Source organism: Falco punctatus (assembly GCF_963210335.1).
Source record: "Falco punctatus genome assembly, chromosome: 1".
NCBI classification, from domain to species: domain Eukaryota; kingdom Metazoa; phylum Chordata; class Aves; order Falconiformes; family Falconidae; genus Falco; species Falco punctatus.
In genome coordinates this window covers 42,055,191-42,074,462 of record NC_137580.1, presented here as the reverse complement: position 1 = coordinate 42,074,462, position 19,272 = coordinate 42,055,191, and the positions used below count along the sequence as shown (strand labels likewise).

At 37.5% G+C, this 19,272-nt stretch overlaps 1 protein-coding gene across 2 annotated transcripts in view; it reads right to left on the bottom strand.

The window, feature by feature from the left end:
* Positions 1–19,272, bottom strand: part of CTNNA2 (catenin alpha 2) — a 557,331-nt gene that overhangs the window by 110,186 nt on the left and 427,873 nt on the right. For both annotated transcript variants that reach the window (XM_080398303.1, XM_080398304.1), the window contains exon 8: positions 13,546–13,626. In XM_080398303.1, coding sequence (XP_080254429.1) covers positions 13,546–13,626 — 81 coding nt within the window. The remainder of the gene's footprint in view (positions 1–13,545; positions 13,627–19,272) is intronic.

Below are 19,272 nucleotides of genomic sequence, written 5' to 3'. Positions count from 1 at the left end.
TCAGGAGACTACAAATTTTGCTATCCATCACCACAAGCTATAAAGAATTACTTGACAAAATCATTTGTTAAATGTGACAGGAATATGAACATAGGACATTCATCCAATAGCTCAAATGGATACATGACAGGGTAATATTAATTGCACAAGACAAGACATTTAAAAGTATTAGCTCAGCATTACCCATCTATTTGATAGAATTAGGGCTATTCATCATGGTAAATAACTACTGGAAAACTAATCTTGTATGTTCCTCTGCATACTGCAACGAGGTCTGGCCAAAGTGATGGCTTATGCATCCAGATATTTTACTGTTTCATAGAAGTAACATCAGTTTAGAAGGGAATGGGAGAAGTCCGTGACTTGAATTTAAATGGTCATAAAACATGCAGCAAAACCGCATCAAGTTTTATTCTTAAAACAGCACAAGACCTTGTGCACGTAAGCATGTTAACAAATATCTTTGCAGTGCCTTAATACACCCTGCGTTCTGATGCAAATATTATGACACAAACTATTACTCATAAGATAATGTTTTAGGGGTTTTTCTCCACAGAATTTTTAGGTTAGAAGTGACTTCACAGAGTTGGTAGCTTCCACTACATGAAACTCCATTTGTTGGGGCAGAAAGCACATTAAATGAAGGTCTTGCTTAATTCCTTTTGGCATGGAGAAAACTTAATTAACATATAGCTAGAAGAATAAGTTTGCCAGACCAGCACAATGTTATAAAAGGAAAACATCAAGACCTGTAAATATTTTTAGATGAATAGCGTACCACAAGGCAGATTTTATGTCTTTCCAGTTCAGTCAATTTAGTCAGTTTATGGTGCACAGAGTCAGTTGCTGGTTTTGATAGCATCATGTTCTACTGTTCTAACCCTGTTTAGGGCTGGTTTATCATTGTCGGTTCACAGCTATAATTGAGCTCAAAGAGGTTAAACTGGCCATTGAAATGATGTTTTCCATGGCTATACAACAATTTTAGAACCAAAATGTCTCAGTGCTACTTACAGTCTAGTAGAGAATTAAATGTCTAATCCTGACATGGGAAGGTAAAGTCACAGCAGGAGATTAATGACTCTAACAGATTGTTAAACTTTATAAAGACTGGCAGTATAAAGCTACCTGTAACAAAAGTTTACCAAGGAGCACCTTATTCACGGTTTTCTATTTAACGTGCATTACAAGCTGAACCGAACTCCAGCTCGCACCTGTGGAGCACTCCCAAACAGGTATTAATTTAATTGAAAGAGATGAAAATAAAGCCTTCTCCACTGCAGTTAGCGTGCCTCCTCCAATACGTTGTGAAAATGAGTTCTGGTGAGTAAGATTGTGAGCATGAGAACCTACTGCAATATAGTGCTAAAGAGAAAGTCTCAGTCAGTTCTGCACACTACAACCCAGGAAGGTGGGACCAAAAAATGGTAGACGGTGGGATGCAAATGCCAATGCCATCAATTAGGTCCTGACAGATTAAACAGTAACAAGATTAATATTTAAAGCACGTATCACACTTGAAAACCCCAAGATAAAAACTCAGGAAGAAATGCTGTTACAAATTCTGATCATACTTCTTCATATTTTTGTGTGTGTGTGAGACTTTTTTTCTCTAAACAGAAACTTGCCTAGCCAGGAAAAGACTGGGGATTAATTTACTAATGGAAAGTAAGTTGTGAAGTGACAATTTTTGACCAGAAATTTGAAAGAGCATAAGACACACATAAAAAAATCATTCCTCCTACTTGTAGGTCACTACTAAGGATTCCTCAGACTGTTATCTGGTCAGAAGTAGAGAAGAAACTAGTTACCAAGTATTAGGTATTTAATCCCCCCCCCCCCCCTTTTTTTTTTTTTTTGGGGGGGGGGGGGTGGGCAGGGCAGGGGGAAGCAGAGCAGGGCACTGTGTGTGTGCTATCATTTTTCAGCAATAGCAAGCCTCAGGCTTGTTAACAACATTAGTGTAGTTACATAAAAGCAGGGAAAAATATATAAGCTTGAGGGACAGACACCCACATACCCCCCAAACATGTGAGTATTATCAGGGCAAGAACTCTGTCTTGTTTCATGCCTGGATAGAACAATAAAATTGCAGTGCCAGTCGGAGCGCTGGGATAGTACCAAATATTTATTATTTTTAACAATGAAGAACGATACAGGGCATGAAAAAGTAGAGGACAGTACAGAGATTTTCATCCAAAAATGCTAGAAAAACAGGACAGAAATACAGGTAGGGAGTGAACAGTCAGTGGAAAGAATTAGTGATGTCAAAATAACCCAGAAGAGAAAGACAGTGACTTTCACATTCTGTATGACCTGGGAGGGTAGAGTTGTGACAAGGAGAATATGAAAGGATGAAGTCGCAGAACAGGACATTACATGTGGGAACAAAGAAGGGAAAGATTGTAGAAGGTTACCCCAGCAGAGAAGAAAAAGGATAGGACTTTAAAACATATCCTTGTGAAAACCAAGGACTATAAAGTGTCAAAAATGTCACTAAGACTGTAAGCCTAGAGGGTCTGATGCCAAAAAGGTGTGACAAAGAGGAGGGTAATGAGAAAAAATAAAAATCATGGATTAGACATCCATGGATTAAACTGAGAACTACAACATATTGTGTGACTTCACGTATTATCTCAGGCTTTGTTGTTTTAAATCAAACAGAGTGGCTTTGGAGCTTTATGCGTTATTATACTTGTAGTAAATAAAAATTAAGTGGGGACAAAATTGTTGTGGGGAGGTTAAATAACTGGTCACAAACAGGAAGATAGTTGTCTATGAAAACCCTTCATGTAATTATCCTATGATAAGCATGCTTAGTAACTTCACTCAGGAGCAGTCAGATCCAATAAGCTTTGAAGTGTTAATAAAGTAAATGGTACATGTGTCACACTTGCATTCCCACCTACCCCAGATGCATGAGCATGCTGGCATATTAAATACTATCAACAGCTTCTCTAAGACCTAGAGATTTAGCTCCAATGAAAGCTGATGATAGCTGTCTTTGGTAGACCTATCTGTTTGAGTTCCAGACAATGGCTAAAACAAGATTAAAAATTGATTGTATTCTGCAAAAATGGATTTCTCATCATCCTTTCTGAGAGTCACTCAAAGTCACAAGCTGATCCTGCCCCATACATAGAGATGATTGATGACCGATGCTATCAGTTATCAACCATACCTTTCAAAAAAGCCCTTACTGCAGTGAGATCACAGCCTGGGTTTTTTCTTGGGTTTGTTTTGTTTTGCTGGTTTTGTTTTTGTTTTGTTTTGTGTTTTGTTTTCTTCTCCTTTGCAGTAATTTCCACAAAGCAAAAACTGAAAACAAAACTCTTTATATTTCCGGTTCCTTACAAACAAGTAATAAATAACATTGAAGACATTTTATAATACTTCAGAAGTAGTGTTACCAAATAAAATTAATGTCAATTAAAAAACTAACACAATGTTGAAATCCCATTTGACAACTAAATTCTATGTACTTTGCCATTGCCCATAAGCCCATTAGGAGGACAGAATTATAGAAGTCTTCGGAAAAGTACTGTTTTCCCATGTTTTCAGAGCTCCCTACCTCATGCTACTGCATGAATATCAAAATTTGAAGCTGTACTTATGAATCCAAGCTTCTGTAAGTGTCTTTCACTGATGTGGCTACAGGTCACTATTGCCAACCCTACGGAACAGTGAAAACTTCTTTATGTAAAACTATCATCAATAGAAATTTCTTGGAATAAGTTTTTGGGTTGAGCTTTTTTGGTTTTGGACTGGGGTTGTTCTGAGTAGCAACATGATATACTTCTGTTGATCTCCCATATTTACATATTTACAGTGTCTCTCATCAAAAAGAGTTTAAAAAACTTTATATATTCATTTCTCTGCAGTGATTACAGGGCTAGGCATCTTCTAAAGTTCCTGGAGTGAGTACAAAGCTTTGTTGAAATATATGAGCTTTTATGAAGAGCCATTATTTGAGGAATAATAGACAAACTTATGTGCAGTAATCTACTCTAACGCAATATAGCTGTCACTGAGTTTTGCGTCATAATTCCTCACAAGCCACTCTGAAAGGCCAGCCCTCACAACAACAGCCAGTGCTCACAACTTCATTCCATTAAAGAAAAAAAAAAAAGTAAAAAAAAAATAAATTCCCAATTTCAACAAGAAAAAGCAGCCATAGCTACTACACTCTGGCTTTTGCCAGACAAAAATAATTCATCATGAGTATTATGTTGAGGATCAAATTTTCCCTCATTTGATGGAAATGTTACAAACTGTAGCCTTACACAAAACTACCTGATATGGATACAGTTTCCTGAAATATTGCACCATATGTGCATCAGTAAACATTATGTGTGGAGTAAATTAAACTGAGCCTTATAATTAGGCAGTAAGGAAATTACTACAGACCTGAAAGAGTAAATCAGAAGTATTAAAACACTCTCCATGTCCTCTGAAGCACTTCAGAGCACCATAAAAAACTCAATGTCACAGTGATAAATATCCAGAAGAAATGAATTTTGAGGGAGACAAAGACACATGCATTCAAATAAGTTCAGGTCAAAATTACAATTAAGTGCAATTTAAACAACAGTTCTTTACCTCTAATTTTCTAGATCAAATTTTTAGACATTTTTCTAAAAATCCTTTCCTAAAATAAATACGCCAATTAGTCTACCTAATGGTAGCAGACAAAAAGTGGATGCTGTACTGAACAGCGTGCAGCAGCTTACAGTTCTTTTAAGTCCAAGCTGGTGAAATTCAGAGTATGCCTACTTCTGTGGCTTTAAGGAGCAGCTAAAAACTCAGTGGAAGCTGGAAGAACAGAGGACTTTATCAACTGGAGCATTACTATTTCTGCTTTATAAGCCAGTATTACACAAGACTCCTGCCTAACACCTTTGTGCAAGCTGCTAGAGAAACCCAGGGAAGTACTGATATACATGCAATGCAGAGCACCCATATTAAACATTGAATCACAGCATGGTTTGGGTTGGAAGGGATCTTAAAGACCATCTAGTTCCAGCCCCCTGCCATGGGCAGGGACACCTCCCACCAGCCCAGATTGCTCCAAGCTCCGTCCAGCCTGGCCTTGGGCACTGCCAGGGATGGGGCATCCACAGCTGCTCTGGGCAGCCTGTGCCAGCGCCTCGCCACACTCACAGGGAAGAATTTCTTCCCAAGAGCTAATCTAAATCTACCCTCTTTCAGTTTAAAGTAATTCCCCCTTGTCCTATCACTACATGCCCCTGTAAAAAGCCCCTCTCCATGTTTTTTGTCAGCCCCTTTAGGTACTGAACAGCTTAAATAAGGTCTCCATGGACTCTTCCCTTCTCTAGGCTGAACAACGCCAACCCTCTCAGCTTGTCTCCACAGCAGAGCAGCTCCAGCTCTCTGATCATTTTCATGTGCTCCTCTGGACCTGCTCCAGCAGGTCCATGGCCTTCTTATGTTGGGGGCCCCAGACCTGAACACACCTCTGAACTGAATACAAGAAATAAGCATGTAGTGCTGGCACAGAAATAAATCTGTATTAGCATTTGACAGACTGCTTTCAGAAAGCCAGCCTACAGATTTCCCTAATCAAGAGCACCAGAATCACTGCAGGTGAAAACATAACCTATTAAGCAACAAGGAAAAGGTGATGAGTTTCTAATGAGCAAGGGCTGATGCCACAGGTGGTCTTAGGTTCAAAGACATTTACACTGACTTCTGGCTGGCTCCCTTTAAAAAAATGCCAATACCTTGTCAAGAAGTATTTTTGTGCAACAGAATGAGGTAATACCACTAGTTACGCTGTGCTTGGGAACAACCGATGCCTCTTCTTTGGTAATAAAGCACAAGATTAGCAACACTCCTATGGAGCATCTATTTAAGTATGACCTTGCTTTAATTTTGCCTTTGCAAAATAAATTGTTAGTAAACATTCATGCAAGACTAAATTTTTAAAGTTACAACCTTCTTGGGCATTCTGCTATTACTTAACACTTGCATGAAGTTTTGAGTTTTCAAAACACTGTATCAATTCTCTTACAAATTCTTGCAGTGGCATGTGAGCTAGGTAAGGTCCATGACCCTCTCCCTCTGTGTTTTTAGCCCTCCTTAAATTATACAGATCTTGAATTTAAAAAGTGCCACCTTTAGGATTTATAACTATAACCAGTGCCCTCTCATCTGCAAGAAAGGGCACATCAGAATCTACTTTTATGGTAATGAGAGGCAGAACTTGCTTCCCCAGCTCCCCTAGAAATGCACTTATTGCTGCAGTGTTGACTGCTTCTATAACTTGAAAGCAAAAGAACTATTCATAGGAACCAACCTTTAGGCTCCTATCTTTAGGGTACATAGATTAGGAAGCAGTTTGTTTATGACTCCTTGTAGACAAAGAGCTTGAGCATTTGTAAAAATACATTCTTGAAATGCCAGACCACCCTCTAAAGGTGAACTCTCTATTAACCATATAGGAGATTGAAGGAAAAACAGCTTTCATATATTACCACCCAATTTCTACACCTGCCATCAGCTGGTGTGAATTCCCAGGGTTCTCTTTTCTTCTCTTCCTCCTGCCCCCTCAATAGGAGTCTTTATTTCTTTGGGTGTGCTGCTCAGCTTCTCAAAGAAGCTGAAAAGAGCTAGTTGTCTATTATCTATTAATTTTGATTAGAATTGGCTTCACTGTTTTCTTCTGAATATGATAGTTTTGTTTTGCTTTCTGAGCACTTGCACTTCCCTTGGGCTTAATGTACAGCTGCTGTGTACCTCTCAGAGCTGGCACAACACCGAATGCCTATAGCTGAGGCAGCTTCACTTTCAGAAGCACCTTTACTTTTCTATGTTTCAGATTATTCTTCTAAAATCTGCCAGTAATTCTTGCTTGTCTTAACAGAGCATTGTAGAAGGAAGAGAGGACAAACAATAAAATTAAGTCAGTAAATCATGATTCAAGGCAGAAAGATTTATTTCTAGGTGCCACTGGCCCTCCCTACAGCATTTGACAAGTCATCTGGTCTGTATACGAGAGAGTACTATGACTGCAAAATGATAATGATAAAATTTCCTCTGTTGGAGGGTGTCCTGTGTTTCCTGAAAGTGTTTACATGCTGTAAAGAAGCAAGTTATGCATATATTTGAAGAGAGATTTAAGTCCATAGACTGAAAACATTATACAAGTTTCTACCCATAATATAATTTGCACTGTATGGGTTACTGCAATAAAATCTGTTCCAATGGAACATGTTTTTTTCAGTTTTAGGTGTCCCTTTAGGCTAATTGCATGAGCTAATATTCCAGGTTTTTATTCTGAGAGTCTCTCTAGAGTCTACGTCAATTTTTGGCAGGTTTCAGAGTGTTAATTTTTTTTTAAAACCGCAAATAGCATTCATAAACAGTAGCAATACAACTTAATCTAAGTGGAAGTGACTGACATAAAGAGCAAATGGAGATACACTGCCTCTCAAAAGCTAAGGAAAAAAATATATATCAAATAAGCCTAAGAACATTATGAAGCCTGTTATCTAATTCAAACTGTTGTAACCCATATTAAAGAAAGTACACTGAATTGCAAATACTTTTGGAGACATATGAAGTAAATAAAAACTGAGCATGTTCAAGAAGTTCTCCCCAAGATCTTTGTTTTACCAAATTTGCATGAATAAATTACAGGAGGTATTTGTGTCATCAACCTTTAACTTTTATAAAGTTCAACTTATAGCCTAATATAGCTACTGAAACAGTACTATCAAGGACTAAAAGGTAAGGAGTATGATAACTGTAGCTGTGCAACTGAGGGGAGATATGCTAGAGAATAAGCCTGGTAACAGATTAATGAACACCGTGCCTGTAGTCCACCAGGTGTCTTACAAAGGTATTTAAGAGGATAAAGTAAATGACGAATCAAAAATACATAAGGGTCATGTGAAAGGATGTCCTAACTACATGATACATAAAGAATTGATTAGAGATACAGAAAGGGCAAATATGACTTGGATATATCTAATTATTTTTAATTTGGCTGCTACAGTGTATGTGACTGAACAAGTCTGAGTATCTGGTGGGTAGAAAGACAGCATAGCAGTCATTATTAATAGTGATTTATGCCTAAATGGTTAAACCTGATCCTGAGCATCCATAAGTGTGCCACCACCCCTAGGGTGCTAGTAGTGGCTATTGGGAAAAAGCACACACTGAGAAGCAGCAATCAATATCCTAACCTCCATCAATGTTAGTAAGAAAGAGGGAGACAACTCATCCAAACCAATACAGGAATCACGGAAGTGCCTGCCTTTCAGCTTTCAGCCTACAAAGTAGCTGAGATTAAATAACCAGTAACAAGGACAAACCACAGCTACGTGTGAAACCCATTCTTGGAAAATCATATGGGAAAACAAACTACATGTCATTATAGAACTTTTATTGAAGGGCTTATTTATGGAGAATAACATGCTATAATTATACAATAAAAATATTATCAGCAGTTGCAGATAACAGAGTAAAAGAGAACAGGACCACAGTCTTGACCATAAAGGCTTTTGTTTCTAAACTGGTTTCCTGAGGAAATGAGGCTCACGATAGTAACTCTATCCAGTTTTTCAATTACATTTTAATCTGGTGGCCAATTTTAAAGCCATCTGACAGACAGGAAAGGTCTTGAGGATGCTAAATAGCTGGAGTTTGATGAAAAATTGTCTGGGTGGGAGAATGGTGACCTGAATTAAGAGTCCTACGGAGGAAAATTTGTTATATAAAGTCAGTAGCTCGCTGGCCAGCGTACCAACATAGGAACCAGCTGGCCAACCACTGTGTGGGTACCAGCCAGCCAGCTGGCTGAGCAATTGCTAAAACCAGCCTCACATCTTCCTGCATTTTACCGACCAGCCTGGAGTAACAAGCAAGCTACAGCAGATGAGGTAGCAGGAGAGGGGAGAAGGATGGATGGGAGAAAATGAGGAGATAAGAAACCACAAAGGAGGACCTGAGATTATTGCTGTAGGAAGCCCTAAATGGACAGTACAATGCTATGGAAAGCAAGACTTTATTAATTCAGCTGTTGGGAATTTTGTTTTTCAGTTCTGTGTCTACCCAACACGTATTCCTCAGAGGTCTGTAGGATGTTGTCTGGAAAAGACAATCTGACAAGAGGAGATTTTTGATAAAAAGAAATTCTAAATCAGAATGTTTTGCCTCTGAGAGTGGTCTGAAGAATTCATTTAGCCATAAGAACAAGCAGAGGTATTTTGAGTCTACAAATGACGACAGCTTTCCGTATTCAAAATTACCATCCTAGCTACTAACTGTATGTAGCTATTAATAGGATGCTGATGTTATTTTGCTTTTTGTGGTACTTGCCCACAGGGCTGAACTGGATTGCACCCAACAACACATAGTCCAAGGCCAATAACAATAATCAGATGCCAAAAACTACCTTTTGATGCTCCACACACAGACTTTGATACCTAGCAATAGCTTTAATTTCTGTTAGACTATTCTAATAAAACAAAAGCCGAGGACATCAAACCAAGCATTCAAAGTATTTATCAAAATGCAACTGGTAATGCAGTTATTTCTGGACTTTCTACTTCCCAGTTCCTATTAATATATTTTATAATAAAGTTTTGTTGCCTAAAACTACAAGGACAACCAGAAATCCAACTTCAAGAAAAATATAGTACTTATTTTTTGCTTTATTCTACTTTGGAATGAAACCTGAAAATTTCCAAATTATCAAAATGCCTTAAAACAATGGAAACCTTTTTTGACAACTCTGAAAATATGTTTTTAATTTTCAATTTATTTATATGTATATCATTATACTGCAATGGTAAGGTAAAATAAACTACTAACTTTCAAAATAAAAATTTGAAACTACTGAAAAAAATCTAAAAATTACTTTTCAACACTGTCAGGCTTTCTCCCCCCCCCCCCTTCAATTTCTGGATAATTTCTGATGATTTCCAGTTTTAAATAAAATGAAAATTTTCTGTTGAGTATTTCTTTCATACAGTTTTTCTAACTAGCTTCAGTAATGCCATAAATGTAAGCCTACAGGACGTGGATGAATTGTCCTTTACAGCTGCATGAAATCATCATTTCCGGTAGAAACTGAGAATCGTTGGTAAAAACCTTGTATTTCTTTACAATTCCTTCCACTTAGAGGCATATGAAGCATTAATCTGGCTTGAATGCACAAGAATGAAGGATTATATTATTTCAATTTACTGTATAGAATAATGCAGACAGGCTGCTCCGTTAAAATTAATAGCAGTACAGATATCTGATCTTTAAGAGAAAACTAATGGTTTTGGTTATTACACCTTGCAGGGGAACCGACTGGCTCATACAGACTGAACAAACTCATCTGAATAACTGGAACAGGACACAAGGCAAAGAGACGATGGCAGCAGGGCAGGAGGCAGCAGTACTAACAGGTGGGACACCAGTGGTGGTGACAGCAGAACAGCTGGTGCCCTGCTCATACAACTTCAAATGATCTATAGACTGGGTTGGTCCTTGCTAGGCATCCTGTTTGTCTGTTAGCCAAACTCTTTGGTGTGCCCTTCCTGCTTATCTTTGTTTCAATGTCACTGCAGAGTTGCAATGCTTGAAATACTCCGTGTGCATGCTGCTTTATGATTAGCTGTAATATTTGAACTACAGGGTTAGTATTTTTTTCCTTTTCCAATGGAGGTAAAGCAAACAAACAAAATAACTGGCATCAACAAGCACCCTACTGCAGGTCTAGCTTGCCGTACCACACAGTGAAAGATGCTTTTGTTTAGCTTTTAGGTTTTGGGGTTTTTTTTCTTTCTTTCTTTTTTTTTTTTTTTTTTTTTGTCTGTTTTATTTGTTTGGGAATTTTTGTTTGTTTGTTTGTGTGGGTTTTGGTGTGGTTTTTTTTTTATTTATTTATTTATGACAGACTTGGATACTGGGGGGGGGGGGAAAGACCTCAAATCCTGCCAATTGGCACAACTTGTTATCAGACACAGAATTCTGTGCTTTTTCAAAATTGTTCAAAATCAAGTAAGAAATGGCAGCATTAAGCTATGGGCTGGTGAGAATAGTCTGCTTCCAAGAACTTGTTCAGTCTCACTTAGCTAGATGTTCTTACTGGCGTTTATATTAAGACATATAATTAGATCTCCATAATAATTTTCCAATGCCCAGGAGAGTTTAAATGATGAGTATAAAAGATGTAATTCCATCAGAATAGGAATAGATGTGAACTGTTAATTGTGAGATGAAATTTTAGTAACATGTATCCCATTCACAATTATTTCACATGTCTGTGTGTTCTACAGGTAAACAAAATAAATCTCAGGAATAAAGACCTAAGTAACCTGGGCAGAGAAAGAAAAATCAGTCTTAGACGGTTGACTACTGAAGCCTTGCAAGGGAGCCTGGGTACCAAATGAAATCTATATATACCTTCTTCATTACCAAAACATATTTTGTAGATTGTCTAGTTTTATGGTGAAAACATTAAGCTTCATAAATCTGACAAGCGAGCCTTAGAATGGATTCATTAAAAACAAAAGGCATTATGGTATTCAAAGTTGGTTGTCTCTCCCATGATTTAGCCCAAAATAGAATGGCTGAAATAGTAGAACACTGCGATCTCAGCTGTGGTTCATTTCTGTTAATGTCCAAGCCTCTCTTCCCAGCCATTAAATGAGTCCTCAGTGACATCCTTATATTCTGAAATTTAGCAAGGGGTATATAGGCAGGTCTGGGGTGACGTGCACATATATACTGATGATTATGCATGTGATGAAGCAGAACATTGATTATGATTCTGAAAGATAATTTATAGTCAGAATTCCCATTGCTGAAAGCAGAGACTCCATCTTCCTCTGTGCTTGTGCAAAACCTAGCACAATTATAATCTAATCCTGATTAGTTTATTAGCAACTGCCATGATTTAATAAACATTATACCTACATGATTAACTTTCATAAATATAAAAACCCCCTATATTAAAAGCTTCATCTCCAAGCACAAAAATATTATATATGTGCTTCACTTTACCCACATACAGAGTTCCAACCTTTCTGAGATTGAATTCAACACCATTGGGGCTGTATATACATGAGAAGCATACAGTTTATTAAGAAAGGTGCCATTTTCCTATCACGTTTTGGAGTAAATTTGGCTTTAGAGATGAGTAATTCAGGCAACTGCTGAGAGCCTCACACAGAACAGCAACTCATGTGTTAGTCTGCTACTTCCTTCAAGCAATAAGAACAGAGGTGGGAGGCAACACATGGTACAAGCTCCACTGCAGAACCTAGGATCCCATAAATCTGGAGGTCAGAACAGCAGAGGTCTGTCTCCTGTCATTAGCTGAGCAACAGATGTGATGCTAGGGTTTATACGGGAGAGTCAATGATTCATATTGCTTGTAAGTCCATTGCAATATTATTCAGAGAAATAAGCTCTAAGAATACGATCCTCAAATGCGTTTGCTGTGAGTTAAAGGAAGAGATGAAATGAGCTGAGCTCTAGCAGTGCAGAGCACCGATTTCAAACTGTCTATAGGGGCACTCATTTCTGAAATGATCATGTTGCAAATAGGTGTCTGAAGATACATTTAAGTACTTACTCGGTCTTGCAGATTTGTGGATTTTGGATCATTTTCACAGAAGCAACCTTTGACTGACCAGGTAGAATTTCTTTTGCTTTACTTTTACAGAAAATGCAGGGTTGGATCATCTCAAAAGGAGAAAAAAGGTAAAAAGATGCAATCCCTCCTGCTTTAACTTTAGAAGTGTAAAGAGAAACCTATGGAGGATTTCTCCCTTTTGTTTGCCAGTCTTCCTTCTATTCTTTTCCACCTCGAGCTTTTTGAATTAATCTTTCCATCTTATTACCAAACACAATGATAAACATAATATGAGAAAGTAATCCTTTACAGTTTAAACTATGCTTTGCTGTTATTCTTAGAATCATAGAATTGTTTGGGCTGGAAGGGACCTTTAAAGGTCCAACCCCCTGCCATAAGCAGGGACATCTGCAATCAGACCAGGTTGCTCAGAGCCCCATCCAGCCTGGCCTTGCCTGTTCCCAGGGATGGGGCATCTCGCACCTCTCTGGGCATCCTGTTATTTATTAGTCTTCTCCTTATATTCATAGGATCTTTATTTAATACAGTACCTTAGAAGTTTTATTTGAAAATAATTGCTTTTACAAACTTTTTCATATTCTGCTCATCGTTCCTGTTATTTCAGTGAGAGTATTCAAATAAACACAAATAAGCACATATGCCAGTGTTTTTATGACTGGGGTTGCTGGGCTGCAAAGGCAGTTAAGGTCTGGCCAATCTGCCTACCCTCCCACATACTACAGCCATTGGGGGCTACACTTGGAATGTTTCAGTCTCTGTTTTTTTTGGCTCAGGAAATACTACTCCTTTGCTTAATGTCATATGTAATGTAGTGTCATATCTAATTAAGGACACATTCTTTATACCTTTACAGGTGGCAAAACCAGTCTGAAGTTGAATAGCCATGAATTCTTGGAAAATCAAGAAGCAGTATAAAAAGCATAGATTACCTGTCTTCGAAGGTCTCGTGTTTTCTTGGTCATCTTGTCAATAGCAATGTTGAGTGGGTCTCCCTTCTCTTTCCTTCCAGTCTGTTAAAAATGAAATATTAGAGTTAGAGGAAAAATAATGCAGAAAATATACACTTAAAAAAAAAAAAAGACATTCAGATTTATCAAAGGAAATCGGTGCAACCCCTTCTGTTTGCTTCCATCGAGATGTTATTTCCAATGTAATGTTTTTAACATGTTTATGTGTTGGGGGATAGCAGATCCCAAAATGATAAGAAGAAAGACTGAGGTGACTCACTGGAGAGTTCAGGACTGTTCCACCAATAAATTATGTGCATATATTATAGCCAATACACCAAAAATCTGGAGAGACCTTTCACTGTAAAATGAAAATTAAGAGTTCCTAATCTCCATCCTGCCAGGCACTGGGAATGTTAAACATGATAATAAGCAGCAACACAGCTTGAAGACAGAAAGAAAATGGTCCCTACGTTTGTAACAGGAATCATATTGGTAGATATTAGGTGCAGTATAAAGAATTCCACTTAAAACACCTTCCTGCAGGAAGTCACAAAGCAAAAATCCTCATGATGATTAAAAGGGGGAAAAAAGGTTCTTGTGGTTTATAACCAATGGAAAAAAAATTTTACATTCAATAGCACAAAAAGCACTAAGTGACTTTGTCAGCTGTATTACCTTTCTCTTAATAAAAAACTGCTTCTCTAAAGATTTGTCACAACTCTTATAACACTGAACTATGTTTGATGGCTTTTCATCAAAAATCAAAATGCTCTTCCATTCTTTCTGGCGGTACTCTTTCCTTCCCAACGCTGTTTTTGAATACGCCTATTTAAATCATTCCTTGCATATGATTAAGAGCGATTTTGCTATTTCCAGCTGAGCCTAATAGCATACGTTTCTGGGAACTATTGAGAAGTCACTTTTAGGGTGGGATGGGGATTAAACATACCCTTTCAATAATGATCTCTCAAATGTACAGCACTGTTACCAGCTCTACATGGCCACACTGGCAAGTGGCCCGTGTTTCAGTCTTCCGCTTTGAGCATTCATTCAAGAGAGTGCCTGCTTTCTATTATTGTCTGTAACTCTAATTATGATACAAGGCCAATGCATTTATGATTGTTTAGAAATCTGTAAAACCCATCCCCTTTTTTTTTTTTTTGGTTTAGAAATTCAAACATAAAAATATCAAGTGCCACCAGAGTTTAACACAAAACATGTTTACCTCTTAGATTTTTAGAAAGAATCCATTAGAAATTCTTTGCTACAATACAAAAGGAGTTATCTGTGTAACCCACTGATTTTTTTACCACATTTTTCTTCTGTTCATCCTTTGACTGAGTTCATCTAGTCCACAGCTCAAGAACTATGGCTCTTTAGCCTAAGCAATGTCAGCACATGCTTTTAGTTTTAGACATCCTAAATTTGGCCCCTGGTATTCTGACCAAGGCAGCAGCTGTCATATTTGTGCACAGTCTATGGGTTTTCAAGCTGAAATCTCACAATAAAAATGAGGCAGATAAGTTTGGTATAGGAAGCTTCTCCTGACTGTTGAAATGGTACAACGGGGACTGCCAGGCAAGCTACTCTCAGCCAGGTTCCTAGTTTGCTAGGAACAAAGCTATATTCTAAGAAAAATTCAATTACTCCAGCTGTGTGCTGTTTACTAGCTGAACCAAGTATCCTTGGTGACATTAGTGTTCTGGGATGCTTTATTTTCCCAGTCAAATAATTCAATTTCTTTTATGTTGTTTAAATTCTTCTCTTCCTTCTCATTGCCTAAACTTCAATGCATTGTCTTAGAAAGATAAATAAATACAAAAAATGTTTAAAGACATTTTTTGTTAGGGCAAAGGTAACCTTTATTTATATATATAATGTGAATAAGCAAAAAGCAAACACCGTGAAACTTCATGCTATATTGGGATGGTATTTTACAGCTCTCAAGCAAAACAACTAGTTAAAAATTCTTCTTCAATGATGTATTTTGTGTTCACCACTGACATGAAAGGTCAAGCACTTAATGCTTGGCACCCATTTAGGGGGTCAGAAAATTGACCTGAATAGGAACTTGGGACTTTTTCCAGGTTAGTCAGCTACAGGATTCAATGACACCGAATTAATCAGGCATCTGATAAATGACAATGTTTAGGAGCAAAGGCTCCTGACATTCCCTAAATGGCCATTTGAAAAAAGTAGAAATTTTGAGATTGACTCAAAAGTTTGTACTTCACGTTCCTAACCTGAGTGTTTTGTATTGCTCATAGGAGAAAACTATCACCGAGAGCAGGCCCATGGTAGCCTACGTCTAGCACTTCTCCTAAGCCTTTCCTCAAATTTATCCTGTAACTTTTTTAGTCTAGTTTTAAATTACATAAACAGTGGCCCTTAAGGTACGTCCTATTGCAAAACACAAGACAACTGGGAACCCTTCTGTGACCCTTAGGTCACACAACACAAACTGTCAATATCCATCTGGCCAGGCCCTTCTCCCTCCAAAAGAGAGAAAAACCTGTCCTATATTGCTTACCGAAAACCTCCCTGCTCTGTGCAACCGCCCGAGCCATGTTGTCTGAGACGCTAGATGGCACGAACCAGGCTGTGCCGGCAAACAGGCTACCAAACCAAGTGGGCAGAGATCCAGCCAAACTCTCTCAGTGGCAATATTTTATTATGACATATGAATACACATGAAGTTGTAGAGATGCTTCTCACATTCTGCACAATTTGTACTTATCCAGGAATTTCAAGTGTCCTTCACCGGACACTTATAAGATGGCTACTGCCTTTTCCTCTGTATACACAAACTCTACTTCACTGTATGATTTCAAAGAAGGAGAAATTTGTTTAGTAAATCACATTGTTGAAAAATAAATAGCATGGCATGTGATGTTACATAGCTTCAGGCAAGTCTGTCAAACACCATCTGCTCTGTGCTGAAAATATAAGTTTATTAAAGTTTATTTATTTAAGTCCTTAAATACTTATATTAGTGTTGCTCTGTGATAAATTTTTGGCCTCCATTCCTAGAAGGCATGGAAAGGCATTTAGTAGTTTCCTGAAAAAAAACACATAAAGCTTAGTATTGAGCCTTACATCATTTCTCTATTAATCTTTTTCTGCAAAAGGAAGAAAGATACTTTGGAGATGGGATAAAAAGGAAGTAAAAATTGCTGCTGGCTTTGGGTTAAAAGGAGAAGGAGAAATGTACAGGATTACTTGAATGCCCACATACTGGTATTCAGAGTTCTTGTGGACAGAGGTACATCTATTCATGGTGTAATAAGGAGAACTTTGCTGCAGGATAACATATTAATCAGGTTGCTGATTTCTAGTGATCATTAATAGCTTTTGAATACTGGTTTTACTCAAGATATTTTCAAATTATTCTCTCAATCTGTGTCACTCCCACACTAATTTCCTTAGAGTTTTTCCCCACCTGTTTGATTTATTCTCAGTTGATGAGGAGGAGCTTGTTTTCAGGGGCTCCTGGCTAGGGGCTGTGGTGCCTGCAGAGTCCCCCAGGTCGGGAATGGGTCTTTTATCATACTTCTAGCTCAAGCCTGCAGCCTCCCTCCCAGATCATGCAGTGTAAAATCTAGCTCCCTGAATATACATTTTTAAATGTGATTTGCCACCTGCCATGAAAACTTGAGTAGCTTTTGAACACATCTGTGTCCGGTTGGTGGAAGAAATCCAGGTACTGTTCTATTTCTCCCTATAATGCCTACAGTCACAACCACTGTCAACAATATTAGTTGAACAATAAAACAAATAGAGAAGACAATCATTGCTTTCTTTATATTAAGCAAGTCTAAAAAGCTTCACAGTTAAAAGTGCATAATATTAAGGTAAGCATTTAGAAGGGAAACTCCATTTAGTTAGGAATTGAAATAAAATAACAAAAAGCACTTAAGGATCATAAGAGATTTCAGTCTCTGCTAGAATGATCTCTGCTAAGATATAGCACTGTGTTTTTTTTCTAAAAAAGATACTTTTGTTCTACCTCCGTTTCTTCTTTTCATGAGCTGTTCAGAGTTTATACTGTTGGAATAAAATAAAAATCTCCCAAAATATTTTTCAGAAGTGTTAAGGACATTTATATCCCACAACTCATTCATTACAGGACTCTTCTGGTCAGCATGTGGTACTTAATAGAACACTTTTCTGATCCTAGACAATATCACAAAATCAAGTCATGGACAGTCACGCCAGCTGGCCTACAGACATAGCATAATTTGGATAAGATACAATCAACCTTGGATGAAGATGCTCCAGAGTGGAAATGTGTTGTTAGTTTTGAATAATTCCAAATACCACCAATATGGAAATCACAGACCTTAAATTTCAGCCCATGAAACAGATAAAATTGCTATTACCAAAATTATTATTATAAAGAGGCTTTAGATGTTATGATAATGAATATCTCTGTATTGAAAAGTTGGGATTACTTACAGTTGTGTGAGATGCACACCTGCTGTTTCGAGGATATTATTAAAAAAAAAATAAATTATAAGCAATGGCAGTCAAGATGGCTGACAATAGTAACCTGTGAAAGAAGGGGATGGAGTGCCAAGAAATACACAAAAAGTGCCGCAACTGCAGGCTTACAACATAATGTCACAGAGAAAAAAAAATGTGCATGACATGTACATGAGTGATGTTAGTGACAACTATTATCCTTTTCCTTTAAAGTGCATAATTTAGAACCTCAGTGCTTCAATTTATTAATACTACTACTACTAGTACTAGTATTAGTAATAATACTAATGATAATTGGTAAACAGTATAAGCCTAAAACAGTGTAAGAAGTTTTGCGACCACTGTTTTTACACACTCCTCTGGCTCCTCTGCTGCTTTAGATAAAAGCCAAAATACCTGGGAGAGTTCAGTTTCTTAACATATTATGTGTTGCATGTCCAAGGCATCCTCATTGCCATTAATCGAGTAATTTAGCCTCCAGGAGACAGGTGGAAAGATTATCTATTGATCCAAAAGCTACCAAACCTTGATATACTTTTATATTTTCATCATCGCCTAGTTGGATGGTTCCATTATTTAGAGTTTATTCAGAACTTCAATATCACAATGTTTTATTAAGGCGTAAATTGCTGCTCAAAAATATATCTGTCCTAATATTTTATTTTAAATGTTGAACAACATCACTCTTTAAAAACTATGCTCATGTTCAATAGCCCTTTTAAAAGTGATGAAGAGAGGCTTAGTACTGAGAGGAAAAACATTCTGAGCCACACACATAAGCTGCACCAGTGCTTTTAAGCAGAAAGCTAGGTTTAAATGTACCGATACATAGTCTCCTTCTGACAGGTTTAGAAAATTAATTTTGGGTCAGGAAAAGGCTAAACTACATATCCTCGAAGAAGTGAGTAGAGACTAAATTTAACTGGAAGTTGAAAACCGTAGTCATTCACTAGGGACATGGGTCAGGAAAACATATTTTAGAAAATCTGTATGGTTCCTCTATGGATGAGCTGAAGAAGACATCTTAGAATTAATATATTTTTTTAAAAAGTAAATAGAATGGTGGGAAGTCTCTTAGGAGCACGCTGTGAATGTGAATTACTGTTCTACTCAGCTCAGTGATTACATCCATGCTTTATTCCTATACATTATTTTGTTTTTTAGCATTTATTCTAAGTAACTACATTGGAGGTTCTGCAGTCACCTGTTTTCCATCTTCAATTT